At 43.0% G+C, this 23399-nt stretch overlaps 1 protein-coding gene and 1 long non-coding RNA gene across 2 annotated transcripts in view; one reads left to right on the forward strand and one right to left on the reverse strand.

Annotated features, from left to right (window-relative positions):
• The window catches only part of LOC109284386 (uncharacterized), a 243873-nt gene that overhangs the window by 129453 nt on the left and 91021 nt on the right, over positions 1 to 23399 (forward strand). The window lies entirely within an intron of this gene.
• Positions 15323 to 23399, reverse strand: part of TPO (thyroid peroxidase) — a 73251-nt gene continuing 65174 nt past the window's right edge. The window contains exon 13 of the mRNA XM_059726945.1: positions 15323 to 15426. Within this exon, the coding sequence (XP_059582928.1) occupies positions 15323 to 15426 (104 nt within the window). The remainder of the gene's footprint in view (positions 15427 to 23399) is intronic.

Consider the following 23399-nt stretch of genomic DNA (forward strand, 5'->3'; position numbering starts at 1 on the left):
TAACTACTGTGGTGCCCAGAGCTTCCACAATTAATACTGCCACTGAACATCCTGCTGCCAAATGTCCAGACTCATGGGGAGCCCTACTGGCAAGATGATGTGACCCCTCACACTGGATTGGGCCTTTGGACTTGCCCCATGCACTGGGGATAGATGAGTTGGGCACCAGTACTTATGGCATTACAGTGAGGTCTGTACTTGAGGTAGAGGAGAAGAAATGTGCAGACTGCTTCTCTCTGTGGTGCACAGGGTCCATTCCTTGGAGACAGTAGTAATACCCTCCTGCTCCACACACCCTTTGTTGGCTAACATCTCTATACGTAAAGGGCTTAGTCCATCTGTCTGTGTGTCTGTCTGTAGCGCTCTTTAAGGGTGCTGGGAGCCTGACATGGTGGGGAGGGCAGAGGGAGGGGCCAGTGGGAACCAGGCTCCCAGCTACTGTGAGAAGACAATTAGATGCACAATGCCATTAAGAAAGTCGTCATTCATCTGTCATTCTTGACGGGCAATTCGTTAGTATATTTATACACATGCATATCCTATTAGTGCAGGGACAGGAATTTTTCCTAGCCCTTAGTAAGGCACTCATTATGGGATGTCTCGCTCCTTCCTGAGCATTCAAGGATGATAGACAAACTGCCTCTTGAGAATCTCACTGAAGGTACATCTACACAACACAATACAAAGGCACTCAAGCTAGTTCAGAAGCAGCTAAATTTCATACCAGAAAGAGCCCTAACATACACATTTTTTTCCTGGGCTAATATACTCTGCTGTTCAACAGCTTTTCAGAGCTATCACACATATGGCACTGCATTGTAATTGCATCAAATGTATGTTTGCAGTTGCATGTACAGTCACTGAGAGGCTTGATCCAGCAAGGCATTATTCTTCTAATGAAGATTTTGTGTGGTAGCACTCATTGTGCACCATGCACTTTTTAAACACCTTTGAAAGATGCTCACCTTACACAGAGCTCACAAGCTAAGTACAAATAAGTAGAGCCATGTCAGGAGGTAAAAACAAAAAACAAAAAAAACAGGCTGCGTATATATAATTGGACTGCACTGCATGCAACACTATAGACCTAAGCAGTTCTTTTCAATTTCTGAACAACAAATATGGACCTTGGTTTGGCAGAAGTGCCATTTCCATGGTGTTCCCTGATAATATCATCATCAGGACCAACCTCTTTCTGAATCATGCTACTGGGACCTCTTTACTCCAAGAAGAAGCACATCCATAGATCTTAAAATATGGAGCATATAGTTCTCTGTAGTACAGCTTCCCTGAAGTATGCTCCCTTCCACCTATATAAATGGAAATTCAAGCCTTACACATTTCATGAAGTGCAGCTGGGTTCTAAATGACTTGCTCAAAGACAGACAGCTGCTGAAATTATAACCCAGGAGTTCCAGGCTCTGAGCCACATACCTTACCCATTCTGGTTGGAACAACTTTCTAATACAAGGTAAGTTTCTCAGTGTGAAAAATGCCTTTCATAACCACCAGAAGTGTAAGTGAATATTAAGCCTTAATCATTTTTTCAGCAACATTATCATTTTAATTTATATTACACTAGTTTTTGGAAGGTGGAAAAAGCAACTCAAACCCATAGCCAAAATCCAATGTCACATTATTCATCAAAGTTTTTCAAGTGGTTTAAAAAATATTTTAAAAAATGCTTCAGGCTTTTGAAGCATTCAGTGCCTCTCTACCTTCAGCCCTCATAGCTTTTGGAATTTTCTCTACATTTCAATGATGCTAAAAGCAGTTAAATAAAAAGTAACACATTTGATATAAAATTATCTTTCTAGTAGCACTTCTATGTCATCGAATACTTATTTTTCCCCAAACTTGTGCAAGTCTCTGTTCCCTGAATCAGAACATTTAATTTTCATCTCTACATTATGAATTATAATTTATTAGGTGCCAACTTGCAGAAGACTTTTTCATATGTTTAACTGTTAAGCATATAAGTTGTTCTTTTGACTTCACATACATGATTTCTGTGGGAGAAATGTAAAATTCATTTCCCTGTCTGGTAGGCCTGTGCAAAGTGGCTAGTACTTGCTTTGTGTCATGGCGGGGTCCTTCAGGAGGGCTGTGGTCTCCTTACAGCCCCCTCACCGTGCCAAGTCGGCCCAAGGGCACCCTCAAATTCTTGCCTGCCACGTCTTTGATGGTTAGATAAAGTTGGGAGGCTGCCTTACGACTCCCTGGGCACGGTTAGCTGGGACCTCTGTCCCCGTGTGTTCCCGGACCCCCTGGGGGTCTCCCGGCATGATGGGTGCTCCCCAGGCACCCTAGCCTTATGGGCTACGCGTGGCTCCTACCAACCCCTAATACCATGCCCCAAGCCTTGCTGATGGGATAGACGCTAGTATGTCTCTCTATATGTACACGGCCTGTCTCTCGGGCCTCCTCTGTGTACTCTCGCCCCGCTCTCTGGGGCCTCCTCTTCTGGGCTACCCTCTCGTAGGCTCTCTGAGCCCACTCGGGGCCTCCCTGTAATGTTGCCCCTCTCTGGGGCCTTCTCTGTAGTGTCGCCCCCTGTCTGAGGCCTTTGCAGTAGTGCCCTGGGGCTTTCCCTGTAATGTCACCTGAACTCGGTCTTCTAAAATACAGCCCCCCGTCTGGGGCTCTCTGCGCCCACTCTGGGGACTTCTCGGCAACGCCCTCTGACTCTCGGGCCCACTGCGCTGCCACCCCGCTTCTCCCAGGGCTCACCGCACCACTACCCCCTCTCACCGGGGGCCACCACAGCACTCCATCCTGCTCCAGGGTTTTCCGCAGCACTAGCCCTGTTTCAGAGGCTCACCGCACCCGCACTGGGCTTCCTGATAATATGGCCCCCTCTCTGGGGCTTGCTGTGCCCCTACTGGGCTTCCTAATAATATGGCCCCCTCTCTGGGGCCGTGGTCTACATACCCCGCAAGTTGCACCCTCACTGGTGCCGGGGTTCCCATACCACTGGGGTTCCCCCTTGAGAACACTGCACGCTCACTGGTGCTGCGTCCTCACTGGCGCTGGGGTTCCCATACCACTGGGGTTCCCCCCTTTATGAGGATACTGCGCCCTGACTGGCACTAGGGCCCCCACACCACCGTGGGGCCCTTTATGAGGCCTCCTCCAACCCCTATAGCCTCACCCAAACCACCGGTGTAATATCAGAAGCAAACATAAACTCGAGCCTCCTGGCTATAACTCAACTCAAAGCCATCTGACTAAACCATGGTGCTCAAACCTCTCAGAGCTGCCATCCTTCACTCAGCTAGAGCGGTTCTTGCAATGCTCGCATTCTAGCTCTAGGAACTCCTGGCCTCTGGCAGAGAACTGCCAGCCTGGCCTCAGCCCTGGGCTTTATGAGGGCCAGGCCCTGCCCCCTTCTGGCCAGCTGACTCACATTAGTTGCCCCGGCAATCCGCAGCTGTGCTTGTTATGTTCTGCCAGGGCTCTCTCTCCCTGGCAGTTTCCACTCTCTAGGAGCAGAGCACCGAGGTGCCCTGCGACACTTTGGATTCAGATTTGGCCCATTCAGGGGATAGTGATTTGATTCAGTGATTTGAATTACTATCCCAAATCGATTTGGCCGAATATGATTCAGAGATTTGGTGGCTGCCGAATTGGCTGAATCTCTGAACCATACAGGCCTCATCCCCCACTTGCTCTCCCAGCCCTGTCAATGGCTGCCCTGCCCAGCCCCAGCACCACGGCTCTTTAAAAAACAAAAAAAAAGCCCTGCACACACTGGCTTCTGCCAGGCTGGGTGCGGGGGGTGATCCCCACTGCCCCTCAGTGCCCTGCACTGTGTGTGTGGGGGCTCTGTAATGAGCCCCCAGAAGCCCCAATAGCTGCTGCATCAACCGGTGAGCGTGGGGCTTTTAATTTTTTTTTTTTCAGAGCTGGGACGCTGAGGCCTGGCCGGGCAGCCATTGACGGGGCTGGGAAAGCAGGCAGAGGTCAGGGGACGCTCAGAGGGTCTGGGAGAAGAGGCAGGGGATGGGGCCTGGTGGGGCCCCCCCATGGTACCCTTCCCCCTTCTCCAGCCCCCTACTTGCCCTCTACTTACCATCATGCAGTCCAGGTCCAGCTCCCTGTGGTGGCAAGTGGGGATTGCCCGAATAACCGAATCTCCACATCTTTCTCTGAATCTTTTCCAAATCTATTTTGAGATTTTGAATTGATTTGGACCTTTTTATTGGTCTCCCAATTCGATTTGGATTCGGAGATTCAGTCACTGAATCAGGCTGAATCTCCTCCGAATCTAATCAGAACCTGAAGCTTTGCACAGCCCTAATATCTGGCACAATCACCATCACATTTTCAATCTTATTTAGGGCAGATCTACACCACAAATTTACCAGGCCAAGTAGTGATGTCCTCAAGCAGTCCATGGCTCCTAGCATACATTCATTTAATGGTTTGATAGAATCTGTATCCCCAGTCCCAAAAATCACACCTCCTTCCATGCCACACGTGCATCATGTACATGGCAGGAGGCACAATTTTAGGATAGTGCATCAGATTATAATCACACCATTACTACTTTCCAGTGCAGGAGGAACCCAGAGACATAATTTCAGACTCTCACTGTACTGGCAAGTTGAAACTGGGTGCTGCAGCCCCACACGAGGGCCCAAAAATCTGCTGAACTAGACAACCCGTAGTCTGGTTTCAATCTTAGGGCTGTCCAGGGCCCAGGACTGATAATCAGCTATTTTTCAACTCACAGCTCTGGACAGTCCCAGCTCTGGTTCACCTGGGACTATCCAGATAGGTGGTCAACAGATTGTTGGCTCCAGTTAGACAGCCCTGGCTCTTGAACCCTGGTCCCTAGACAGCCCTGAGTGTTGAACTAGACCTGGAGCTGTCCAGGCTGGGGCCAAAAAATGAGCTAATCTCATGTAAAGCCATCAGTAAGGGAATCCCTTCATCTCCCCTCACTGGCAACCTCTGATCCCCTGAACTCTGTAGCCCAGCAAGAGCTGTCAGTCATGGGGTTTAAGGTCCCTGGTGGGGAAGTTTTTTTGACTTCTCACCTCTCCCCAGTCTCACGCTGGGGCCAACATTCAGATGACTGTTGGTCCCAGACCTGGGACCCTATGAGGGCTTGTTCCAAACTGACTGTGATCCTGGTTACATGTTAAATTTAAAGCACCATATAATTCATAATAATGTTCTACATTATTTGGGTTTTTATATGTGGGACATTTTTATGGTTTGCTTGCCATCTTATGATGCCTTAAATTGGGTGCATGTGTAGCACCCTTCCCATCTATGCAGTGATTAACATGAATGTGACCTTGAGGTGGTCCATGTTCAAAAAGCATGATGTGGGGTGGTGGGGGCTAACTTGTATTACTGAGTAGCACTGTAATTTAGCCTACTCATAGTGCAATGTGAATCCAGCATTGCATGCAGGTCGAGAAATCCATGAAGCAATACGCATTTTAAGAGCCGTAATGCCTGCAGTGATAAGTTTGTGCTACAGACATTCTCTTACAAATTGTTTATATATATATATATATATATATATATATATATATATATTTACCTTCCTTCTCTCTAGAAAGGACATAGAGTCATAGAAAATTAGGGTTGGAAGGGACCTCAGGAAGTCATTTAGTTCAACCTCTTGCTCAAAGCAGGACCATCTCTAACTAGATCATCCCAGCCAAGAGTTTGTCTAGCCAGGTCTTAAAAACCACCAGGGATGGAGAGTTCCCAACCTCTCTGGGTAACCTGTTCCAGTTTACTACCCTCCTAGTGACAACATTCTTTCTAATATCTAACCTAAATTACTACAATTTGAGACCATTGCCCTTGTTCTGTCATCTCTCACCACTGAAAACAGTCTAGTTCCATCCTCTTTGGAAACCCCTGCCCAGGTATTTGAAGACTGCTATTAAATCCCCTCTCAGTCTGCTCTCCTCTAGACTAAATAAGCCCAGTTCCCTCAGCCTCTTCTCAGAAGTCATGTGCCCTAGGCCCCTCACCATTTTTGTTGTTCTCTGCTACAGTCTATCTAATTTGTCTACATCCTTTCTGCAGTGTGGGCCCCAAAACTAATTACATCCTTTGACCTGATGGCAACACTCCTACCAATGCAGCCCAGTATGTCATTAGCCTTCTTGGCAACAAAAGCATACTGCTGGCTCCCATTCAGTTTACTGTCCATTGTAAGCCCCAGCTCCTTTTCTGAAGAGCTGCTGCCCAGGCAGTCAGCCCCCAGCCTGCACCAGTGCATGGGATATTTCCATCCGATTGTTCCAAAGTGCAGGATTTTGCATTTGACCTTGCTGAACCTTATGAGATTCCTCTTGGTCCAATCCTTCAATTTGTTTGGCCACTCTGAATCCTAGCCTTACCCTCCAGCAGATCTACCACTCCTCCCAGGATGGTTTCATCTGCAAACTTGCTGAGGCTGCACTCTATGCCATCTTCAAGGTCATGGATGAAGATATTGAACAAAACTGGCCTCAGGAGCGACCCCTGGGGCGCTCCACTTGATATCAGCTGCCAACTAAATATCTAGTAATTGATTACTACCTTCTAAGCCCAATTCTCCAGCCAGTTTTCTATCCACCTTACAAGCCATTCATCCAGCCTGTACTTCTTTAGCTTGCTTCTGAGAATGTTGTGGAAAATGGCATCAAAAGCCTTGCTAAAATAAAGGTACACCACACTGTACATCCACTGGTTTCCCCTCATCCACAGAGGGGAAACAAATAGGAGGATTGGGCCAAAAGGAATTTTATTATGACATACAATAAGGACAACTGCAAAGTCCTGCACTTAGGATGGAACAATCCCATGCATCAGTACAGGCTGGGGGCTGACTGGCTGGGCAGTAGCTCTGTAGAAAAGGACCTGGGGGTTACTGTGGACAATAAGCTAAATATGAGCCAGCAGTGTGCCTTTGTTACCAAGAAGGTGAATAGCATATTGGGCTACATTGGTAGGAGTGTTACTAGCAGAACAAGGGAAGTGATTATTCCTCTCTATTCTGCATGGGTGAGGCCACATCTGGAGTACTGTGTTCAGTTTTGGGCTCCATGCTACAGAAAGGATGTGGAAAAATTGGAGAGAGTCCAGCAGAGGGCAAGAAAAATTTTGAATGGGGCTGGGGCACATGATTTATGAGGAGAGGCTGAGGGAACTGGGTTTATTTAATCTAGAGAAGAGAAGGCTGAAAGGGGACTTAATAGCAGCCTTTAACTACCTGAAAGGAGGTTCTAAGGAGGATGGTGCTAGACTGGTCTGCGGCCCAAGTTGCCATCCACTTCTATATCCACCACCAATTCTTCCCTGTATCTGAGCAAGGAATTACATCTAAGACATGCTATTGTTTAAAAATTGTCATTTGATTTTTCAAAGGAGTTTAAATAGTAGGAACTATGATGCAATCTCTATTTATTTCCCCACTTCACATCTTTCCTCTATGAACTTTATTTACTTGTAAGGTTTTCTCATAACAACTCTTTCTTAGTAGCATCAAGAAAAGTCTAAAGTGAACAAGAAAAAAGAAAAACAGTCCTACTCCCGAAAAGCTTACCATTCCAAGACATGAGAATGGAAAAGTTAGGCTGTGCCTGGAAGATGAGGGGAAATAACTCAGAGTGTGCTTTGTCTTGTTTCTTTTAGTTTGGTAGGGTTGTTTTCTTATGCATATAATGCAAGGACAGGGTTTTCAAGAGAGACTTGAATGTGAGGTGCATGGTAACCCTTCTAAACTGTGATTGAAAGGATACTGTATGGGGCGCTTCAGACAAATGTATGAGTATGTGCAGAGGAATATAATAATGAAGATTGCCAAAATGCAGATTTGTACTCAAACCAACAGGCAATTTATTTCCCTTAACAGTGTTTTCAATTTTCTTATTACAAATTCCTATGAACCTAATGAAAGTTTTTGTCTCCTAGTGATAACTTTAAAGGTGTTGAGCCTATTGCCCTGACTAAATTACAGCTTAGTTGACTACTGGATGCTGATTTAATTCCCTACTGAAGGTTCAGTTGAAGCATTGTTTAAACTTTTTTTTTAAAATAAAATATCTTGTGTGGTTTTGTAATTGCAGAATAGCTGTTATAATTGCATTAACACTTAGTGTTATAAAGCAACTTTAAGGGTATATGACTATTAGCTTCAGAGTCTCTAAAGAGTGCTGGCATTCTACAGGAGGAAAGATACTTCATAACCACATACGTAATCATTTTTTCAATAAATAAATAACCAGTCAGTGTCTACTGGGTTTCCAGTTGAGAGGATAACTTAGTAATGATTGGTCTTAAATAAAATCCTCATCCATTTTAACTGCCTATAGGAACTAGTTTTCACAAGACATCTCTTTTATACGTATATGACATTCAGGCTTTTGTTATAATAGGGAGAGAAAAAAGTTAACATGAAGAAACCTGAAGGTTTTGTGAAATAGCCACAAGAAATACTTTTGTTCTGCAAAAAATGAGAAAACTGCTCTAGCACATTGTACATGTCCTAGGTTATAGAAAAGCTTCTCTTTACTGAAAGATTATTTCTATTATGCTGCCAAGTTCAATATCTGTAAGGTTAAATTGTAAAGTGGACTTTTCAGAGTATTTTCTAATTTGATTGTTCATAACTCAGTGATCTTTACTTATTCACAATGGATATTTCTCTTTTCCTTTTATCTTTCTGCCTCTTTCTCCATTTAGGTTTCTCTATTAATCACATATAAAGAATATGTTATGATTATAAAGTGAATTTATCCCAGTTATCTTAAGGTAGCTCTACACTACACATGTGTATTGCTAAAATGCAGCCACTTCTGGTATAAAATAAGGCAACCAATCTGCACTACAATTCTACATACTAGGACTTGTAGGAAAGTAACTGATAACTTAACCAATGGGTCTTATAAAGACAGAAAATATACACGAGTATGTTATAATTGTCATACTCCCACATGCAAATGGCAAGAAGTTCCAATTCTTTTTTTTTGGAAAACCAAAAAAATGGTATAAAATCTCTGTATGTTTTATGACTGAACGTGCTCAAGAACTTTGTTTACTATCTTTTTTCTGTCTTTTCTTATCTGATGGTGAAGATAGCTAAAATTTGGTTTTCATATGTTGTGCCTTTAATTATACTACTGGTCTGTTTGCTGTGGGGAAAACTCTGAGCACATAGAAGATAGAATCATGCTGTATACCTCAGAAATACAGGGACAGAAAAGTGGCTTGTAAAAAACAGTGCTAGTTACTGTGACAACAGCATACTAGCTGGGAATGTGGCCCCATGTAACTAACAGATATTTTTGCCACTGAGTCCAATAAGTAAGAATTCCACCATCTTAGGACTTGTTCACATTCCTTGAGAAGTAACTCAGGTTAAAGAATTTTATTTTTATCTGAATAATATTGGAAAAGAATATAATGGAAGAGCTTGCTCAGCAATATGTCTGAGCATATAGGATAAATTTAAATTGAAGAAACAGTTCTATGGCCCCATACACATTACAGGTATTACACAATTAACTGGTTAATTGTGCAATTGCCTTGAAACCAACTACTACACGTGCAAAGTACTTATCACATCATAAAAAGCTCCAACCAGCTACAAAGTTGGACCTTGAAAATGTGTACTAACTTTATAGCTGGTTACTTCTGAGCTTAATTTGCACGTGTAGCAGGGTCTCCCCTGCGGCTGGGAGCCCCATCAGCTGATGGGGCTCCCAGCTGCAGGGATGCACCACACCCAGCTAGGGCTGGGAGTCCTGCAACTTTTGCGATTCTCGGCCTCAGTAGCTCTGGACTTCCAGCAGGACCCTGCAGCCCCTCGGACTCAAAGATGCTGACACCCTGCAGCATGCCTCCTGATGCCGGGGTGTGGCTGTGATTGCCCAGCCCTGGGGTGGCTGAAACCTCCAGAGCTGGAAGATTGCTGCTGCCATGATCTCCCAGTCCCAGGAGTTTCATGCGACCCTGGGACTGTACCACACACACACACACACACACACACACACACACACACACACACACACACACACACACACCACCGCCCCCCTCCCACCAGATCAGAGGCCATGAAAAAAATTATAATTACAAAGCCAGCTGGGTCTGGAAAATAACTAAAGACACAATCAAAACTATTCTAACTGAAAAATGTCCTGCAGCAGTGGGATGCTTTGAATTTTGTCTGAAGAGGATGGTGGAAGATGGGTAAATCCTATAAATTATCATCAGAGAAAGTAAAATAGGGGAACCATTAATGAGTGAATTAAGATATTATTTTGTTTTAGTTGTAAGTTAGTTTAATTTAAATATGTCCCAGTTGACAGTGATTGGTTATCATTTCAGTGAGAAATGTCAAAAGCTCCCTAAAGCATCTTGGAGCACATAACTCTAAATCTCTCCATTTAAACATGCAGCATTGGGATTTGTAATGATCACGAAGGGTCAGAACCTTCCCTTTACATCTTATCCAGGTTAATAGTAGTCTCATTCTTAATGTATTTGCCTCTACTAATGTTTTGACATAGAGGGAATGGCTGTGTACATTACTCTAAGAGCTCTAGAAAGAAAAAAGAAAAAGAAAAATAGAAATATTTGCTTTCAGTCTATAACTATTTAGGATGATAGACTACAAGCACTTGGAACAGAGAGTGCTCCCCTAAACTAAACAGTGGAGAAATATGAGCAAAAAATAATAGACTGATTATGTTGTAGATCAATATTATTGTTCACATTGTAGGGCAGCTGAAAATCTATATACCACCTTGATAGGATACTTCAAGAGACCAAGCAAGAAGGAGCCTGACTGTATGGCCCAGGCTTAATGAATTTCAGCTAAGAGAGGAAATGTGCATTTCAGTCCCTGCCTCCAATATTGTTAGCTTTAGTCCATTTTATATTAAATAATCACTGATTAGAAATTAACTAGCCACCTCTGCAGAAACCAGATCCCTTCAGGCTGAGGAGGGGGTCTATAATCTAGATCTCACACTTCCTAGGCAACTGCTATAACAACTAGACTACTATTACAAAAGCCATGCACTGCCCCTGTCCATCTGTTTGCCCATCTGTCTGTCCATTTGTTTATCAATGAAAGTGCTGATATTTTGCATGAGTCTTGAAAGTTACTTGCCAGGTTGTGTTTGGTATGCTCTGAAGGTGCCTAATGGATAGGGTCTTCTGGGGAGTTAGGTGCAGATGCCTTATTTGAGAATCTAAAAAATGCCTTTAGAAAGGATAGAAATGTCCTTAGACAGGATACTATGCAGAGACAAACTGTTGTTCCTGAATCCTTAGCTCAGCCAAGAGTGTAAGGTTTTTGTGAATTACTTGTTTGACTTTAAACATCTAAATTATGCCTAAAATGAGATGCTTAAGGACTCTTTTTTTGGACCTCACCCTACATGCCTATCCTAATTCATACAACACACAATCAGCAGATAAAGCTGTTCTGCATAGCCACAATTTAGAAACCTACAGTCCTTACTTTTCAGTAGCCACATCTACATGAGACTCTGACTGCACAGTAGCTCATTACCACTGCAGAGTAGTGTCTCATGGCACAAAGTGTGACACAACGTTATGCACGATAGTAACAAGCTACTGTGTAGTCAGCATCACCAAAAGCTGTTTAGCAATGCTACTGAGCCATAACTCCAATTACTGAGCAGTCATTTAGTATTTATGTATACACAAGTACTAAATGACTGCACAGTAGCAATTGCACAGTCAGCATCTCATGTTAATGTGCCCATTATGTAACAAACTATGAACTACCTAGTTGGGTAAAGGTCAATGTATATACATCTCTGTCTCTTTTGTGGATTTTTCAGTGAGAACAAGCACCAGATGTTTGAATTCCCTTACCCTGAGTCACTCGTTATTGTCTGAGTGGACAGAATGACAACTTCTGAGCAGATGCATACATTTTGGTGCCAGTTAAGATGCATTGAATGCAAACTTTCTTCACTTACGTTGGTCTTTCACTATTCAAGCAATATATTACCACTGAGTCTATTTAAGAACTGAATTGTTTGGAAACAAACAAATAGGCTGAGGTTATCTCTCCAATGTAGTGGGCTGAAGAGAATTATAATAAGTAATTCGTATAATAAGTTAATTTTATTTTCCCAATCTAGATATGATAGAAAGAGGACAAATATAAATATATTATAGTACTTGCAATATCAGCAATAACCTTTACAAAGAAGTCCTAATGCTCCAATTTTATTTTAATATGTATTTTGTTTTGTGTTTTATAAATACTTTTGTGCTATTAAAGAAATAACATTACTGTAAATTCACTGTACTATACTGTTTTTAACCCTCCCATACAACTGAAGATTTAACTTACATCTCTCAAGTCTCAATACAATTTATTCATACTCATTTATGGGCACATCTATGAACCCACTTCATATAATTTCCAAGTGTCAAAAGTTGCAGATATTTTCTTTCAAAAATCCAAAAAAACCCAGTGTGTTAAGGGTTCCCACGATCTCTATGACTAAACTGCTAAGTTTAGTAAAGGCAGCACCATTGTCACGATCCTGACAAAAATGTCAAGTTTGTTGCGTCATGCCCAGCCAACTAGTTTCCTATTACTATAGGCCACAGTTCTGGCAAATTTAACAGGCTGCTAACACATAACATGAAAAGATATATGGAAGGATAAGAAGAGTACACCAATTAAGGCAGTCACTGATAATCCAGATTTCATATAGTTCATAGATTTTCAGGGTCAGAAGGGACCTCAGCAGATCATTGAGTCCGTCCCCTGCCCAGGGCAGGAAAGAGTGCTGGGGTCAGATGTCCCCAACCAGGAGCTTGTCCAGTCTCCTCTTAAAGACCTCCAAGGTAGGGGAGAGCACCACCACCCTTGGGAGCCCATTCCAGATTCTGGTAACCCTTATCGTAAAGAAGTTCTTCTTAATAATCTGCTGCCTGTCAGTCTGTGGTCCTTGTTTCTAGTTACTCCAAGGGGTGCTCTGGTAAACAGAGTATCTTCTATGACTTGCTGCTCCCCCCCCCAACAAATTTGTAAATGGCCACAACATCCGCTCTCAGCCTTCTGTTATGGAGGCTGAAGAGATCTGGGGTCCCTCAACCTCTCCTCATAGGACCTATCCTGCAGGCCCCTAATCATATGAGTGGACTTCCTCTGGACCCTCTCAAAGTTATCCACATCCCTCTTGAAGTGTGGTGCCCAAAACTGAATGCATTACTCCAACTGTGGCCTTACCAGTGCCACATAGAGGGGTAGTATCACCTCCTTAGACCTGTTCATGATGCGTGATAGAGTGTGGTTAGCTCTATTGATCCTTTCATCATATTGTCAACTTATGTTCATCTTTGAATTAACTATGACTCCGATCCCTTTCTGCTGCTGTGCTGCTTAGAAAGTCCTCCCCCAATCTGTATGTGTGTTGGCGATTCCTTCTCCCTAGGTGCAGTACTCTTGTTAAGTGCAGTACCCTAGTGCACTTATCCTTGTTAAACTGCATCCTATTTTGTTCTGCCCACTTTTCCAGCTTGTCCAAATCCACCTGAATCTATCCCTGCCCTCCAGTGTGTCTGCTTTGTCCCATAATTTGGTGTTATCCACAAAGTTGGACAGTGTGCTCACTATGTACTAGGTGTTGAACAGCAGTGGCTCAAGGACCGAGCCCTGTGGGACACCTGCCCACATTCTTCCAAGTCAATCAACAATAAAAGTCAATTAAGACCACTAGTGGCCACTGAGTGCATTTCAGCTTGAATGGTCCTGAGAGGTCATGAGCCTAAGTTCCACAGTTTTAAGTTGAAAGTTTAATGTAACAAATATACATCTCTAGCAATGGTTTACATTTTAAACATTTTCAGAGAATACAAAAACACAGAGTAAAATGCAATTAAGTGTGCTGTTAACTGTGGCAGTACTACTTTCCTGAAGGCAACTGGAAATAAGAAATTTTGACAGGCTACATTTGTGTGCCTAACTGAGCTATGTGTAAATGGTAGTATTCATAGCTACATTTAATTGAGGCTTATAATTGCACTCATATATATGAAGGGCAGCTTTAAAAGCTAGTACTTTACTGTATCAAGAGTTTCCCATTAAGAGAATGTTTACACTAATATCTACTTTGATGTTATACATAATAATCAAATGTGTATATGTTACAATTGAGCTAATGCGGAATATTACCTTTATTTCAGTGGGGGCAGAGTTGACTGAGGCCATGAAGTTTATTGTTCCTATTTTTATTCTTCCTTACCTTACAAGTGGTCTCCAACAGTACCATTTCCTCAAACACTGGATGTGCACAAGCTTTCATGGGTCCCAGATGAAGTTTGGGTGGCTTAAGCCACATACACCTGAGCTCAGAGTGGCATGTACAAGTATTCACTACTTGCAGCAGGAGGTAAATTGGTGGAGGAGGGGCTGGTAGGATTGAAGAGTAGCTTGTCTGTCTGCAGGCAGGGGGTTGCCTGATCTAGAGAGGTGTAATCGAGTGGGGAGGGAAACAGTCTGGTCAGAGGGGAGAGGGAAGAACAGCACAGCTCTGGGGATGTGAATGGCTGGGCTTTCCTAGCCCCTGGGCTGTGCTGTCAAGTGTTTACTTGGTCAGGTTAAGTTTTGCCAGACTGGGCTAACCTTTTATCTATCTAAAATTAGTTCAACTCTGCCACTGCCTCTGAGGTGAACTAACTTTAGATCACGTGTGCCATTTTTACAGCTATGTAAACCCTGTGAAGCTTGCATTCTGAGCATTCAGATTGTCCTTAGTTAGGGTGCGCTGAATGTAAGGTTGTATGTACTCTTAGAAAGCAGGGTGGTATTAAGGAATAAAACTCAGATTTTAGAATGGTGCTTAGGGTATAGTCTATTAATTACAGCTCTTAATTCAGTCAGTGCCCTCAGAAACAGAGGTGAAAATAGCACTAAGTAGATAAAATCTGCTTTTAAAGCAGTATTTTCAGAAAAAAACCCCACTTTATTTTCTTCAAAATGTCACTGAATATTTTAGTTCTGAATAAGACAGTATTTTGATTAAATTCAGTTCAGATAACTGACATTTTTAGGTACCATTGATTCCAATGAGGAATTGTTTGGTGTATCTAAAATGAACTAATGATAATGAAAATGTTCATTGTGAAAGAGATAATGAACAGACTAATAGTTATATTGTGTAAAACAAATTTTATACTGCAGGGATTCACAGATAGATAACTTTATGTTACCTATTGACTGCAAAAAGAGAAGACTTAATTTAAGAAAATTCCAAAAGAAGAAAAAACTGTATGCTTGTCAAAGAAAGACTGGTGAAAAAAATATACATGAAACTTACCATTGACAAATTAGTGTCCAGCTTAGTACTGCTAAACAAATTATCAGAACACCACCTAAAATGATGGAAACTAAAGAGCCTTTAGGAAGTCTTCCAGAATCTGTAACATATATAAAAATGGGTTTCACTGCATCAGCAACAAACACACTGTAATGACATATCAGTCATAGTATTTTTTCCAACATGCATTTTTGTATTTTCTGCCCATTAGGCATTAGAACTCCCAATAAAAATCAATAAAACCATTATGCCATCCCTCAGATATGAAAACTTGTTTTACCCAGCAAGGATGCTCCAGGAGACAAACAGAGTATCTAAAAACCCTGAAGTAACCCCCACTGACCACACACCCTTAGTTGTTACACATCACCCTGCAATAAGAAAAATCAGATAACAATTACAGACAATACTCAAAAAGGATCAGATTTGACAGAAATATTCCCAATCTCCTTGTTCTTGGCTTTCAAACAACTCCTTAATCTTGTCCAATTCATCATCATAAGCAATTCTTTATTGATCAGCGTACTGTTAATGGGATGTAATGGGTCACAATCCTGTCTTAATAAGAAATACAAGACTTGCCAACTCATCTCCACTGCTACCACAACAAACACCCCCATATTGAAAGTGTTAGAATCCACAGATCCTATACATATCTATTCCTCATCCAGTGTAACAGATGACCTCACAGAAAATACTTAGGTGAAAATAGACAAAAACTACACTCTTGAATGAACAAACACAGGAAAAGCATAAAGGACAGACACACACATAAACAGGGAGGAAAACTCTTTTCACAGAACTACCACTCACTTTGAGACGAGCAAAGTTTTTTGTGATATCTTTTATTGGACTAACTGCCTAGTTGGGAGAGCTACTGGACAAGCTTTTAGGCATCAGATGTTCTTCATCAAGTCTCTGAAGAAATATATAGTTGGTCCAATAATATCTATCAAAAAATAATAAAAAAGGAAAAAAGCTTTTCCTTTCCATGTTTCCTTGACCATCATGGCTACAAAATATCAGAACCTCATTTTCTAACCTTACAATCCTTGTCCTCAAGGGGAATTTACAAAGCAGATTGAAAAAAAGATGGGTCTGGGAACAAATACTCATACCTTTACTGGACAGAAAAAAACAAGGACTAAACACAAACATTGGCTCTATTATAAACTATGTATTAATCTCTCTCCCTCCTTGATAGTCTTGTTATTTTCATTATCAGGTTATTATGCTTCCTACTGCATTTCTCTGGCCTTTCAGCTAACCGGATAATGAGTCTTTGCAGTTTTTACAGCCCTCTTCTAACCTTTAGCTAGGCTGTTTCTATTTACATATGGAGTTTTCCCATACATTATTGTTCTATTCATTATTTAGCTCAAGCTGTGTCTGTTTCTTTCTCAGACCTGGAGAAGTGTTTGTGCTAAAAATGCTGGTCTAAAACCTCTCGCAACCATACAGTTAATCCAATAAAAGTTATCATTCTCCAAAATATCCTTGCATCTCATATATATCCTGACCCATCACAGCAACAATATCACTCCAATACTACTATGATATTAATAAGGCCAGTTTTCCAGTTTGAATCGGTCCTCATTGTTGCATGAAATATTGGTATATAATACTATGCAGATTCTACCAGGCAATGGAAACAAAGGTTTTATTCCTCATCTAATACTCATGCTGAGTGGAAATCAGTCCCAAAGTAAAATAGTGGGATTAATTAAACTGAGTGAAGTCATGGGCGCATGCAGGATTGTGGCAATGGGAGTGGGACTACGCCCACTTTAGCTGTGTCGTGCATGCACAGTGAAGAGAGCTCATGATGTATATGACATACAGCTCAAGGGTCTGTGGCTTCAGCCCTTCACTGTCAGTGAACATTTTCTCTGAGCTCACCATCACTTCAGCACAGCATGTGCTATGAGCTCTTTGAGATTTCCAGCTCAGGGTTTGCCTGGAGTCTCTGCTTTTAAGTAGCTTTGCGTCCTGCCCTAACTCTAATTCTAACCCTCCCCCAACTCCCTCTCCAGATTCAGCCTCAGGGGAAAGGAACAGATGAGCAGTTGTGGGCAGCCCCTGAGCTCTGTTAAAACAGTGCTGAGTGTTCCTGCCACTACTGCTCACCCCTCCCTCTTTTCCCTGATGTTGAATTGCAGGAAGTGGGGGAAGGCAGGATAGCAGGGACTCTGTGCAGATGCTGTGCCAAACAACCGGTGAGCTCAGAGTGCTCGCTGACGTGGTGGTGAGCTCTGAGAGCTCCCAGCATATGCGATGCACAGTGAAAGGGGGATACAACTGCACCATCATATCCTGTCTGGTTTGCCCCTGAGCAAGGATGTAGCAGCTATATTCATAGTGACTGATATCTTACTTTAGAGTCAGTCCTATTTATTTTGATTACTAGAGGTGACAGATTGTAGCCATAGAAGTAGAGAAAAATCTGCTACAAGTTTTTGTTTCTGTGTAGAAAAGAAGTTCTAGTACTACTAGAAAGCAGGACAACTTGCAGGAGGTGAAGGGGACCTGATAGCCACATGAGACCAAACATTATTGGATGACCTGGATGACCATTTATTAGTCTGCATAAAATCTAAAATCTTCCAAAAATGGTGATTATATAGTGAGACAAGGATTTTTCTGGGTGATAGCTTTTATTGAACCAACTGTATGGTTGACATAGACTACATAAGTTTTTGAATGCAATGCATTCTAGGTCATTAGAATTCCTAAGTCTTACATGATACTGAAAAACTTTGGCATACATTAATTGTTTGTTAGTACCTACTTGCTCATAGATATTATCCCCTCAACCTCCTCACAGATATTACTTACTTTAACATTTAATATCATACCAAATAATCCTCCTTCCAAAGAAAGCACTTATTTTTTAGAGTAACTCTTAAATAAATTAATTGGAAATGAGCTGCTTCAGCTTCCCCTCAAGGAATGGATCAACAGAAGTAGTGTAAACTGAAAGACAAAGTATAGACTGAAGGATAAAGTGTGGCCTAAAAGGAGAAAACAAACAAACAACAGCAACAAAACAACACAAGTTTCTTTTAACTGGTACCACCTCCTAGAGATCGATACTGTATTGTATATAAATGCATTGTTAGACTATACTTTTTTTTAAGGGTGACTTTTACCTCTGTGCAGCATTCATTCCTAGGTGGTACCCTTTTTCTCATATACCACGCATCCCCATATAAGCAGAACACCTACTCTTTGAGAAGGAAGAATGACTATTTTTTCCATAGTTATGGCAGCATAGTGCAGGGGTAGAGCTAATCACCCTCCCTTTTCTGCTTAGTCAAAAGATATATAGTTTTAACCCTTTTACAGTGGAATTGTCAGAAGCTCTTGCCTGCTGCTGAAGACTGGACATCATGGCTGAATCTGAGATTTTCAAAAGAGATTAAAATAGCTTGCAGGTCTGTGGAATAAAAGAAAGACAAGGAGTAGCTAACAGCCGGGAAAATTGCAAAAAGAAAGGATAGCTTGATTAGTGGAACATTAAGACTATTGAAAGGAGAGAGGGTTGTTGACACCTGTGGAATGAAGAGCAATTATCAGGAATCAGGTAGATTATAATGAGCCAAAAGTCAATTGACTGCATCAGCACTGCCTAAGTAGAAATGCCACTGATGTTGTTGGATAGTTGCTTTTAAAATGGGAAGAAATTCTTAGCAGAAAATCACCCTCCCCCCTAGAGGTGTCACCCCAATTTTTGGGAACCAGGTATGTGTTGTATCACTGTTAATTACTTTCATCATTTGGAAACATCCATAGCTTAAATTTCTCTTTATAATTTATTATAGAATTTATAGAGATTTCTTATGCTGTGTTTGGGCTATATTATTGGTCTACAGTCCAGCTCAGTTGGTCATCAACCCATTCATCCTAATTGACAGGTAGATCCCAGAGCCTCTTTTGGTCGATCCTGGGCTGGGGGAGAGCTGGGTGCACATGCATGCGCACATCTACTCCCCCCGCCAACCCCAGCAGGTTAATCTGTGGGGGAGGGGAGGCGCGGGAGTCAGATCAAGGCCCCTGCAGTGAGTGACTGACCATGCAGCCCAACCAGGAGCAGGAAAAGGCAAATAAGGCCCCAGTCTGGCCAGTTGGTGGGACTTGAGCTTAGGGGGCTCATCCAGGGGTGCAGAAGGGGCTCCCCCCCATCTCTGTGGGACTGGAGGTGGTAGAGCCTACCTGTGCTCAGGGTGCAACAGGCAGCCCACAGAAGCAGCTGCCTCATCCCAAGCACAGGTGGGGTGGGGGCATGGGCCCCCAGGGGCTCCTCCAGGCTGCGTCCAGCAGCAGGAGCCCCCTCCTCCCACATGCCCCTGGATGACCAGATCTTCCCAGACCCAGCCGGGCATGGGCCAATCCTACTTCTGTGCCATGCTGAGCCCTGCCCACCTAGCGGCCAGATGAACATGGCATCGGACCCTGGCCTGGCCAGGTCTGGAACTTTCCAAGGTCTAGGAGTGCATGGGTGGGGACTCCTGCTGCTGAAGACAGCCTGGTGGAGGCCCTGGGGGCCCGTGCCCCTCCACCTGTGCTGGGGACAAGGCAGCTGCTGCTGTGGTCTTCCCATTGTGACCGGAGTAGAAGTGGGGGACAGGAATGGATCCCTGGGTCCTCCACTGGGCTGCTCCCAAAAGCAGGAGCCCCCCACCCCCACACACCCCTGGACAGTGGAGAGTCCCAGACATGGCCAGGCTGGGGCCCGATCCCACTTCTGTGCCGTGGCTGTGCTGAGCTGTCTGCCTGGCAGCCAGACGAATGTGGCGTCGGGCCCTGGCCTGGCCAGGTCTGGGACTCTCTGCTGAGGGGTATGACTGCAGCAGGCCCTAGTCTACCATCTGCCCCAAGGAGAGAGAGACAATTAGTATTTCAGTTGCTGGTGCACGAATATAATTACTATTGTGAGTATATTGGGGAGGGTACAAACAAATCTCTACTAAACTTATGCTCTGTGAAGCGTGCTTTCCTATGATGAAAAACCACTTTTATAGTACTGATATTGGGGAGTATTATCATCACCTCTACTCCTTTGAGCTGAAGTGCAGGACAGCACAGCATCTGACACCTAATATATTATGTTTTTTAAACAAAAACCAATCTTTCTGTTAATGTGCTTCTCCTGCTTCTGGTTATTATCTGTTATTTACATTATAGTGTATTTTAATGGGTCCTACCATTTTGGGGCATTTTAAGAAATTGAAAGGATTTTCATGGCACTATTGTGTGATTTCAAAACAAGTCCAAGTCATGCCTCTTACCAGTAGCATGATGAAAATTAGGGGATATTTTCAAAAGCACCTAAAAGTTTGTGGAATACAACTTTCTTTAGCCTGTTTTGAAAATTTCCTCACAAATGACATCCCTCTGTCACATTTTGTACCCTAGAGTTTTGATTCAAAGATGTTTTTGAATCACTTCTCATAATCTCTTTGTACGGAGTATTTTCTTTTCAGTCCTAATTTTGAATTCATCTATTTTTTTCCATTAGTTTGAGACCAGGAAAATGGAGAAAATAGGGATTTGTAAACTGAAGATAAGCAACAAATCTATATTATATTATTTATCCTTATTGTGAATAGGAGAGTCAATTAACAAGTTTACTGTTCCCATCATTTCCCAGTACAAGTTTTGACTGAACTAGAAATGTTACCCAACTTTAGAAAAGGAAGTCTGGAAACTAACGATGAAGTCCACCATAAAACAGGACAAAATGTTATATGAATGCGCCACATAGAATCATTAATGTTATTAGCATTTTTAAGAGCACTTTAGAAGATTGAAATACTAAAAATGATTTGAAGTACTTTAATAATTTTGAGCCCCTTTAAACCACATAAGCCTAAAATTTCAATCACTTCAGAATTCCAGCTGTTCATTTATTATAAGCCATGTGTTGGTTTAAGAGAGTTGAGATGCATTTTCACTCTGGTTCAACAAGTTCCTTCTGAATATACAAAGTACCAGCTGAAGATAAAAAAAAGGCTATTCAAATACAAGTTATGAAATAAAAATACAAATAAAGCAATGAGCAACATAAATTACTCTGAATAGCAACTACAGTATAATAGGCCTGTGTGAAGTGGCTAATATTCGCTTCAGATTCAGTCAATTCAAGGGACAGTGATTTGATTCGATGATTCGAATCACTGTCCCAATTCAAATCAGCCAAATCTGATTTGGAGATTCGGCTACTGCTGAATCTCTGAATCAGCCAGGCCAGGCCCATCCCCTGCCCCTCTCCCAGCTCAGCAAAGGCTGCCCTGCCTGCCGGGGCCGGGGAAGCAGGGGGCTTGGGGGGCTCATGACAGAGCCCCCCATGCAGCGTGGGGCAGTGGAGGGCAGCAGGGATTGCCCCCCTCCTGGCAGCACCTGGTGAGTACTGGGGCTTTTCTTTAAAGGGCCGGGAGCTGGGGCAGATGGGGCAGCCATGGGGGTCTGGGGGAGTGGGTGGGAGTGGGGGGACTGTGGGAGCAGAGGGGTTGGGGGGGCTGTCCTTGTCCAGGGCTTCAGGGTGCTGCAGGGTGCTGCAGGCTGCTCCAGCCTCCGGTCAGACCTGTCAGCCCCCAGGGGCAGCTGTAGGGCAAGCACTGCCAGCTCCCCCAGCCCACAGCACAGCACCAGCAACCTGCCCGGACCCTGCAGGTGCCACAGGGCATTGCCTTGGCTGCGTGGCTGACTGTCCCATACCATGCCCCTGCGTTGGGCGCTGCAGGCAGCTGTGTGGGCCTGGCAGCTAAGGGACAGCTGCACGGGGGCCCAGAGAGCCAGCATGGGACTATGATGGCCTCCTCCCTGTCTGCACATGTGCCCACATCTATGCCTTCCACCCAGGGCCCCAAATGGACCAAGGAGGAAACTGATGATTTTCTGGTGCTGTGGGGTGAGGCAGAAGTGCAGCACTAGTTTGGGTGGGGTGGCTGCTCCATTGTGCACATATATGAGGCACTGTGAGACCGAATGTGGGAGCACAGGCACAACCAGTCAGCACAGCAGTGCCACATAAAGGTCAAGGCCTTGCAGGCACAGTGGGTTGCTGTGACTGACCACAACTGACTGTCCAGCGGTGCCCACAAGACCCTCCCACCTAGAGTAAGGAAGCCTCTCCTGGCTCACCAGCTCTGTAGTGGCAACTTACAGCTGTAGCTGAGTTCACCAGCCCTTTAATGGCAAGTCACAGCTGTATACGTGGGGAACAGTCAGAGAAGGTTTTTAGCCTCAAGGTGTGACTGTTACAAACTTGAGCTAGCACGAACATAGATCAACATTTGAGCAGTTCAAAGTGCAACATGTTACAAGGCCCAAAGTCATTGGTGAGGATTCAACAACAATGCTAAAATGTAGATTTAGCCCCAATGTTTTGGGAAGTATGCCTGAATCATAATTTTCTTAGTAAGTCTCCTTATTAAATATTAATCTTCTCTCACACTACTTAACTTATGAGATCTTATGAGATCACAGATGATAGAGAATGCCTGTGGTTTAATCCCAGGATATAGGAAGAGGGATCATATCCTTCTTAAAAAGTCTGTCAGTAAATGAGTAGTTTTTCTTACGTTGCAATAAACAGGAATACATATAAATAGCTGTTGACTGACTGACCATGAGGCTAAAGTATTAATCAATTCATCACTAACAAAAGAACAATTTGGCTCAAGAAGAAATATGTGTTCATTGGCTATGAATACATTTAGGATGGAACTAGAAGTTTTCTGGCTGTCAGACCAATGAAGTTTTGAAAAAGTCATCCAAAAGAAATATTGGGGAACAACAAACCTAACTAATTTTAAAATGGAGCATGATCAGTTTATGAAAAGATTTATACAACATTGCTGTCTGTGATAGCAGGAGACTAGACCTGATGACCCAAGTGGCCCAATCCATTATTAAATTGATCTAATTCCTATGGGAAAGAACACCACAAATGCAGAGAGGTTATAAATAGATGACAGTTAAAGGTATAGGATGAAAATAAATTCTAATACAATGAAGATAGCTGGCTGGTTATTCCATGAGTCCATATCTTTGCTATTTATATTCTTCTCC

Source organism: Alligator mississippiensis, chromosome 1 (genome assembly GCF_030867095.1).
Source record: "Alligator mississippiensis isolate rAllMis1 chromosome 1, rAllMis1, whole genome shotgun sequence".
In the NCBI taxonomy this organism is placed as follows: domain Eukaryota; kingdom Metazoa; phylum Chordata; order Crocodylia; family Alligatoridae; genus Alligator; species Alligator mississippiensis.